At 45.4% G+C, this 8,787-nt stretch overlaps 2 protein-coding genes across 2 annotated transcripts; one reads left to right on the top strand and one right to left on the bottom strand.

The window, feature by feature from the left end:
* Nucleotides 1-3,632: 3,632 nt before the first annotated feature.
* Nucleotides 3,633-5,342, top strand: BDQ94DRAFT_160911 (MFS general substrate transporter; the record flags this gene model as incomplete). Its single annotated transcript, XM_026769278.1, has 5 exons — nucleotides 3,633-3,796; nucleotides 3,849-3,888; nucleotides 3,941-4,614; nucleotides 4,679-4,695; nucleotides 4,753-5,342. The coding sequence occupies 5 exons, from the start codon at nucleotides 3,633-3,635 to the stop codon at nucleotides 5,340-5,342; spliced, it is 1,485 nt and encodes a 494-aa protein (XP_026624043.1).
* A 96-nt stretch (nucleotides 5,343-5,438) lies between these two features.
* Nucleotides 5,439-7,964, bottom strand: BDQ94DRAFT_64203 (MDR family MFS transporter). Its single transcript, XM_026776244.1, has 9 exons — nucleotides 7,539-7,964; nucleotides 7,398-7,474; nucleotides 7,299-7,350; nucleotides 7,073-7,247; nucleotides 6,978-7,001; nucleotides 6,858-6,929; nucleotides 6,288-6,800; nucleotides 6,073-6,233; nucleotides 5,439-6,007 (listed from the first exon to the last, which is right to left on the bottom strand). The coding sequence occupies exons 1-9, from the start codon at nucleotides 7,752-7,754 to the stop codon at nucleotides 5,648-5,650; spliced, it is 1,650 nt and encodes a 549-aa protein (XP_026624044.1). The 5' UTR covers nucleotides 7,755-7,964; the 3' UTR covers nucleotides 5,439-5,647.
* Nucleotides 7,965-8,787: the final 823 nt, after the last annotated feature.

Genomic DNA, 8,787 nt, shown 5'->3' on the forward strand with positions numbered 1-8,787 from the left:
TGCATACCCTGGATTGGGTCTACTTTCTATATAATGGAAGTCAATACATCTGCACATGAAGTGACAGAAAAAGCCAGGGCTCCTGTCTCATACCAGGTGCTGAGAAATGGATAAAGCCACAGTTTGGGCTAAGAGAGTGGTTACTCTGAAGTGCGAAGGTGGCCGTACCTTGGTCGACTGCAGTTTGGCTGTTGGTCTTCACCTGCATACGCGTCTTTCCGAATGGAAAGGATTCACCAGTTCTGCGAATCACTGAGTGAGTAATATTTATATGTGGAGGACTTGGGGTGCTTTCACTACTAACATCTGAGACTTTCATAGACAGGCGCGCTTTTATCCGCTACGGAACATCTATTATATACCGGGAAGCCAAAGAGTATACCAGTCGACATAGACTATTTCACAATTGAATATATCGCTTTCTTCAGAGACTTCATGAGTACAAATTCATGAGGTATTCGGAGGATGGACAGCAGACTAGCTATTCCTCTATCGGTCACATAAGATACCGCAAAAATGGGTGATTTTCAACAACTACAACATAGCGGGCACTCAACTATATGGGTAGCATAATGCTGCATAGTGTTGGGATAAGAATCTGCTCTTTTTCTAGCCCAGGTCTAATAAAACCTGTTATCGGAATCCCAGCAACAACAACCCTGCACTCCTAGAGGATGTCGGAACGCTCTAGCAACCTGTTCAATGTCCAAATGAGCTTACAAGGTGAATGGGAAGATGATGAGAACACACTATATCTTCCTTGCCGTCGCACTATCTGACCATTTCAGATCTCGAGGTTCAGGAGTGATGATCCATCACATCTCAACAAGGACATTTCCAGCCCAAGAACTGCCGCCGCCGAAAGCTCCATCGATTCCATCATCGGATACTATTTTACTTATCTAATCTAGTACGAGTGTTCGCTTAGTACCTATCTTTTCGCAGAGTCGCCGGGAAACTATATCCTTCAGCATGGCAAGTATGTCTTTCAGGCTTGGAGACTGAGGATATTGACCATGTGTCGGAGAGGTAGACTGTACCTCCCGCTTTCAATGCTATGCCGCCTAGGAAGGCAGCTTCAGTCTAGCACCGTCGATGCGCTACCTTATCTCAGCTGTGATCCCCAAAGCTGCTAGGAGATGGGTATACGATGATTATACATAATACCCAGACTACGCGGAAGATGGAATGTAACCACTGGAGTCCACATACCACGTCTGTCACGATGTCTCAACCGTGTCCCGGGATGAGAATAGGATGAGATCGCCGACACAAGCCAGCCACGAGCAAACCAGCCTTCCTCGCTGGTCCTATCGGCACCTTATTCAGTATTGAGAAAGGCATACAAGCAAATGAGGCGACGAGAAACTTATAAGGATCCTAGAGAAGATGATTATTTTAGCACAAGGTCTAATTACAGAATTGGAAAACGCAGACAATCAACGTGAGCAGAGCCCGGCGCATCTTGAAGCAGATTATTCTGCAGAGCTCGTCCAGATATTCGCAAGTTCAATTGGCGCGACCAAAATAAGAAGAAGCACTTTACACCCGCGCTCTTTCGAACCTGAAAGCACTTGAGGCCTTATTCAGCCCTCCAACTTTATAGCAAGTGCCTATGGCTGGGGAGGAGGTATACATTTATATTACCATGAGATCGGCTTGGTTTGACTGCGTCATGCTTCACTTGCAACTGGAGCAGAAGAAGTTTTACATAAGGATAGAAATGTCCTCGCAGAACAACAGACATAGTAACCTACTCTTTTTTTCTTTGGCTTCACAACTGCTGGTGCTCTCATCTAATATCTACCACACCCGTTAAAGGACAGAAACAAGCTTTGCACGACCTATCAAAAATATGTCGCAACTTCTACTCCCGCAGTCGCACCGGCGATGCATTTGGACCGCGCTCCCAGTGCTGATCATTGAGGAGGGCTACCGAACGTTGAGGGTCGGCGGTTCTGACTTTATGATGAGACCAGAATAGGTCGTCAGCTGGCCCAACTTTGTGGACGGGATCAAGAGCCTAGTTGCCCCATTTTGTGGGACGGTTCACGATTTTGATCCGATTATACCCAGCGAGAGCTTCGGTGTAGCTAACGAGATAGGAGTGCAGGGTCGTTTGGTCCAACACGCCCTGCATCCCGTGGGTGAAGTGCAATAACACAGTCAATAATCTCGGTGGCTATGCAGACAAGTACGCGATACTTGGCATATTATTTCTGATGATCTCGACGCATCAGAACCTACGGTGCTACTGCTACAGTTTTCATTTATTTAGTGATACTATGACCAAGTCTGTCATCGACCACGCCATCAGCCGGATGGGATAATGCGCACAAACTCAGTTCGTGCAAATCTTTGAGTCTCGCGTCCTCGAGGCTTTCCAGATCACCTTCAGTAAATGTGAGCAATCAAAGAGACTCTGTCTAGGATTATGATTGACTTATCCCCATCACTGGGACTTCAGTGCGCAAATCCATACCTTCATAATGAGATAATGAGTAGCAACAAACACTACAGTGCTTTCCGAGTGAAGACAAGGCCAATACCAAAACGGCTCACATGGGCATTGATATCCATGATGATCTTCTCTTTGAGTTAGATGAGTCCTTATTTTCCTCTAATCATGATGATGAGTATATCTGGTGTCCAATATGAACTATATTTGATAGTGAAATATGTATGCACTGGGTTATTAGCAGATACATAACATTGAAACCATCCAAAATCTGTGGAATACACGGAGCATTACGTGATGTTCAAATGGTTTACCGGGGAATAATTATGTGGGCACCCATGTCCGACAGGGTCAGAAATTAGTACGACGGTGTCAGACCGCAGCTGGAAAAACTGTTCAGTCAATCTCAGAAATATTCTCATATTGACTGAGCTTATACACGTGATTTAATAACATTTCTGATACTGAACCCTATCTGCACGTGATTGATAATATTATTAAAAAAATAAAATAAAAATCTTTAAAATGCCTGATACTTTAATACCCTGATAATTCTTAGTTTCTTAGGAAAAAATCCTAGAACACCCTAGAATGTTGATATAGTAACTGATTTAATTGAGAAAAGCTGGTACGGGGTCAGAAAAACTGAGTCTGATATTGAGTATATTTGCACGTGATATAGCTCATCCGATGTCCAGGAATTCTCTAAACCCGACACACTAATTTCTGACCCCGTCGCAACTGGGACCCTCCATCGCAACGGGGACCCCTGATTTTTTACATCAATTGCCTGTGTTTTACCTGCTTCTGAGACCTGAGTTATCATCCTGATCGCATTGGTCTGTACATGACCTTACATGACCTTCCATTTCGGTATTTGTAGCAACCAAGAATTTTTTTGAGAGCAGCTACAGCTTATGTACATAATTTCACCAGACCCGTAATCGTATGATTGTCAATCAAAGTGCCCAATGATACCTTTCTATCTTCCTTATCTTAGCGCCGAAGTCTCCCCGCAGCACACTTGCAACTCGGTACTGGAACTTGCGTGGAGGACTTCAAGCCCTCTAAGTCCATTGTTTCCTTTCTCATAGCCGGCTCTTCCATCGTTATTAATCTTGCATAAAACCTGTCTTGCTCAAAACTGCAGTTCAATTTGCACATTGGCGGCTCCATGCCTTCTGCTAGCCCGACACTGTCATTATCCGATCACGATGATGAGAGCCAGGAAGATTCTGTACCTCTAATCGTCATGAACGAGGCACATGAAGAGCTGCAAGATACCAGTCCGCCGGCAGATATCTTCGAAGTACTTGTTCTGGCTAGTGGATTTGGGACGTGAGTTCTTCACTTGGTGGACAATTGCGGTTTGGGGCTAACATCTAATTAGACTACAGCTTGTATTTGCTCTCTTGGCCTCATATGGATCTGTGATACAGCCCCCCAGACTACTTACATGTACCAGCTAACAGTGATACTTAGGCACAGCTACTGTCCGTTGGGATGAGCCAAGCGGCAACGGGATTGGCCTGGCTGGCCGGACCGCTTGCAGGGACGTTCTTTCAGCCTTTGATCGGTATAATAAGTGACAAATTTGGTCATCAGAAATTAATCGTCGCTATTGGCGTCATTGGTCTCGTCGCATCGCTTTTAGGTCTCGGCTGGGCGCCAGATCTGAAAGAGCAAAGCAGTGAAATAACCAAGGCTTTGGTGTTATTATTTATCTGCACTCTGAACCTTGCCGTGCAACCAGTTCAGCTTGGTCTTCGGGTCCTAATCATAGAAGTCTGTCGTCCGGAACAGCAGATCATGGCGTCTGCTTGGGTTACGCGCATGATCGGGATAGGAAATATTATTGCGCAGCTTGCTGGATCGGTTGACACGACGAAATTACGACCGTTCACGACTGGGAGCCATTTCAAGGATTTATGTCTGCTGACGTCGATTGGGCTTATTGTTACTGCAATCGGTCTGGGCCTGTTTGTTAGGGCGGTGACAGATCCCAAATATCCATCCGAGGGACGGAATAATCGGCAAAGCAGGCTCGTAGGGCCGTGGAAGGCCATAAGGACTGTTTTTCCGGGTGCAATGAGCGTTTGGAAGGTTCAGGTATTTTCTTGGATGGGGTGGTTCCAATTTCTCTACTATGCCACTATGTGAGTGATCTCTATTGTCGTCATTTAAAGTGAACTGGTCATTCTAAATAATTAATTGCTTTAGGTACATCGATTCTCTTGGTAAGATTCGAGTGACATAAGTTCGAACGCTGGAGCTTCTGCTGACTCATCTAACAGCTTTAAATGATCTCCTGCAGGATGCAAATATAACAGACGAGGAAGGTCAACGGTCCATCAGAACGGAGTCTTTACAATTCGGGCCCAGAGCAATGCTTCTAAACGCCTGCGTATCGTTCGTTTCAAGCATGCTACTTCCCTGGCTATTCAAATACAATGAGCGGTCAAAAGGAAAGTACAGGAGTCACCTAACGCTATCAAACATCTGGGCGATATCCCAGGCACTGTTCGGAGCAGGCATGATATGCACTTTATGGGTATCGTCAGTTATCGGTGCAACATTCATTATCAGCATTCTTGGCCTCAGTTGGTGCTGCACCGCCTGGATCCCCTTTACGTTGATGAGTACGAAAATCTTACAGGAATCGAGGAACGCCTTACGTCCCCACAATCCGGGTTTAATAATGAGTTTGCATAATGTCTCTATTGCAGCACCGCAAATCCTCGCTGCTTTGATTGCAGGGTTGGTTTTTTGGGTTTCTCAGGATGGGGAGAACCAGGCTAGATATGTACTTGCTGTAGGAGGGTTGTTCGGACTGGGTGCTGCGTGGATGGCAAGGGGTTTAACTATTGAAAAGGAGTTGCATTAGTTGTTTCCAGCTGGCTTTCACAAAGCGTTGTATATAATGCCATTCTACTACAAGGGGCAGAGCAGATAGAAGGCCTGTGACATTTGATTAGTGTGTCCTCTGCGCAGTCATGACATTCCTTGTTATATCTATTGGAATACACGATGTTGTGGAATTACTGAACGGATATAGAGTACATGATACAGTAAGATGATGCCATGACTAAGTCTCCCTATGACCTCGCTCATAATCATAACAAAGCGCCAACGTGGAGCGTGCGCAATTTAATCTGTCAAAACATTCATCACTAGACTCTCAACCTCAGGCTAGGCTCTCCTCTTCTGAACGCTCTTCCATCCTAGGCCCCAACTAAATACAAAAGCCGCCCCCGCAGTCCCAGCAACCATATAGAAAACGTGCTGAATAGCATCATTATAAGCTATAACCACACCATTCAAACTAGAATGCGGGATCACCGATCGCATTCCAGATACACCAGCCGACGTGACTTCCGAAACAGAAACGTCTGGTGCGTAGATGGGTAGAAGGTTTGCAAGACCGGTGTTGAAGACTGTGCTAGCGAAGGAAAGCCACAATGCCCCACCGAAGTTCTGGCAGAAATAGAGAAAGGCCATGCTGACGGCGATTTTGGAGGGAGGCACATTGTTTTGGACTGCTATGAGAGGCTGGTTGGTTTAGCTGTGTTAGTGGTATTTGTCAAATAACTGGCCTTGCTACAGAGTAATCATACCATTTGTAGAGCACAACCACGCCCCACACCGGCGATTATTTGATACCCGATCCATTTACCCATGCTTGTATGGGGAGTAAATAAACTCATCAATCCAGATCCGATTGCGGCTAAGACTGTTCCCGTAACTGCCGAGGGCAGGTAATAACCAAGCCGGGTGACTTTGAACGCATTAGCGATCCACTCATAAGGTAGAACAGAATGGCGATACATACCCGCTAAGCCAGATAGAAAGCCAGAGATCATTTGAGCAATGACACCCGGTAGCATATACAGGCCACTATACATCGGTGGTTCGCCTCGCACTCCTTGGAAGTATATAGCCAGGTAGTAAGAACAGATCAGGCTATTCGCATAGAGGAAGAACATGGTCAATGAAGAAAAACAGACAACCCGTTGTTTGATCATTTTCAAGGGAATCATCGCCGCGTCGCCTTTTCTATATTCCCAAATTAACAAAAATACCAGATTGCCGGCAGATCCACAGAAGAGGCCGATAACCATGGCAGTATTCCAAGGGTAAGTTGTTCCGCCCCATTCGAGAGCGAGAAGAAACATAACGAGGGTCGGGGAGAGGAGGAGAAAACCCATGATGTCAAGCTCAGAAAAGAGAGAGGCGAATGCGATTTCTAATCGCTGCTCTGGTCTGTTAAGACCGTGCTCGGGAAGTGATATATAAAGAAGAAAAAGCACCGCCAGCCCGCCGATGGGGAGATTGATGTAGAAGCCTAGTTTGATTCTTAGTAACTGAGTACACTGTTGTCGGGTGTTCGAGTGTCACGCACACCATCTCCAGGTCGCATATTCCGTCAATGCACCTCCAATCAATGGTGAGGCCACAACGCCTATTTGACCACCTGCGAGGGTTAGAATCGAAGGGAACGAGGAACTGTAGTAGAACATACATGATCCCACAATGCCAAAGTAAACTGCATTTCAGGGCTGTCAGTAAGATTTTATTATGTTTCAGGACTAGAACGTAAGCCGGAAAGTAACGTACGAGCTCTCTTTTCAAGAGGTATAGAGGCGGACAATATTGTGAGTGCACCGTTCGACACGCCAGAACTCCCCATCCCAGCGATGGCCCTTCCTACTATAAACATATTGGAAGACGTTGAAACACCGCATACTAATGAGCCAAGCTCGAAAAGGGCGATGAAGGCGATATATGTATACTATGATATAGTTGGCTTCATAAAGTAGTAGGCAGGCTTATAGCAACTAACTTTGACATTAAACCGAGAATATAACTTGCCTGACATAGGCTGGAGAGTACAGCTTGGAGAGAGTGAGTCTTAATGAAGGAGACGTAGGAGGAGACTTACCTTGTTAATAAATACGCACTCCCGTACCAACCAACTCCAGTAGTAGAGTGAAAGTCACTCGTGATTTTAGGGATTGCCTTTTTTTGTTAGGCGTTAGTTTATGACATACTTGGGTGACCCAGCCAGAGGTAATCCACTCACCGTAGCGATTATGGACATATCAAGCATGACAAGCAAAGCGATTGCAATAACCGCAAGTATAACCAAGGCCAAGTTGACTCCGGAGAGATATTCGAGTTCGACTTCATCTTCATTACCCACGGCAGGTTTACCCTGACTGCTGTTGTCGTTGGGTTGTGAGCTTCTCGCTTCTCTCGAGACATTCGTCTCCCTGATCGAATCGGACCTAGAATTCATTTCGCCTGATTCCTTTTATTAGGGTTTGGAATTTCAACATCCCTAGTCGGAGCACCCGGAGAAGACCCATATGAAAAGAAGTGTCTGAATTGGAGAATAGGTGGGGGACGGGGGTTTTGATCGTTTTGACTGGAGCCTAGAACGGAAAGTGGAGAAAGCTAATTGGTGGCATGGGTATAGATAAGCAAACATTGGAATACCATAAAGTTGTCGGCTGGAATCGGATTATTATACTTTTCTGGGCTCAACCAGTTTCTTTAAATCGGCACATGGTCCACTGATATCATAAGGCAAACGGTTTTTGGGACTACCTGTATTGCTACACGGACTACACGGCTATTCTAAAGAGAAATGGTATTGTCAACTCAACCAACTTCAAAGGTATTCTCCACCTCGAGGAACTCAAAATACATAAAATCCATGATTAATCTCTGAATGAAAAACTCTAATAAAACCCCTAATGACCACCATACTACGATAATAACCCTGGTACACCCTATATAACCCCCATAAAGCGTAAAAAGGTAGAAAAGTAGGTATAGTTTTTTTAAAAGAGTCGATTGACTTGATAATATCTTTCCTCTTTAGGCTAGCCGTGTAGTCCCTTATAGCAATACAAGTAGTCCAAAAGAGGTTGCCTATCATGAAAACTTCTGGCTTTGACCTTTCGCGATCACATGGTCCCCTAATAGTCTCGCACCTTTCAGGCCGAGTCCAGAAAAACCTTTTCAACCTTGATATCCTTAGTCCCTGATTTATTAGGTCGCATTTACCAATCATAGTTAGCCTTCACAAGTTGCAGTTATGTAGTAGTATAGTGGATGGCCACACCCATGCCGTTGGTTTAGCGTCCTTGCTGCCCTGAACCTCCTCTATTCTTCACCTAAATACTCTTTACGCCTCTGAACCGTTGACATGTCATCTGGGCTAAACCTGCCGTCACTCTCTGAATACTCCGATGTCCTTGACAGCGCAAAAGGCTATAACTAAGCGGACTCTCGGAGAGAGCTTCGACTAGGGGGGGGGGGGGGGG

The sequence above is a fragment of the Aspergillus welwitschiae genome (assembly GCF_003344945.1).
Source record: "Aspergillus welwitschiae strain CBS 139.54b unplaced genomic scaffold BDQ94scaffold_26, whole genome shotgun sequence".
NCBI classification, from domain to species: domain Eukaryota; kingdom Fungi; phylum Ascomycota; class Eurotiomycetes; order Eurotiales; family Aspergillaceae; genus Aspergillus; species Aspergillus welwitschiae.

Coding starts and splice junctions, on each gene's coding strand:
- BDQ94DRAFT_64203 (XM_026776244.1), bottom strand. CDS start 7,754: ATGAATTCTAGGTCCGATTCGATCAGGGAGACGAATGTCTCGAGAGAA. Junction 7,248..7,298: donor ATTCTCGGTTTAATGTCAAA/GTTAGTTGCTAT, acceptor ACTATATCATAG/TATACATATATCGCCTTCAT. Junction 6,008..6,072: donor GTGGTTGTGCTCTACAAATG/GTATGATTACTC, acceptor TAAACCAACCAG/CCTCTCATAGCAGTCCAAAA.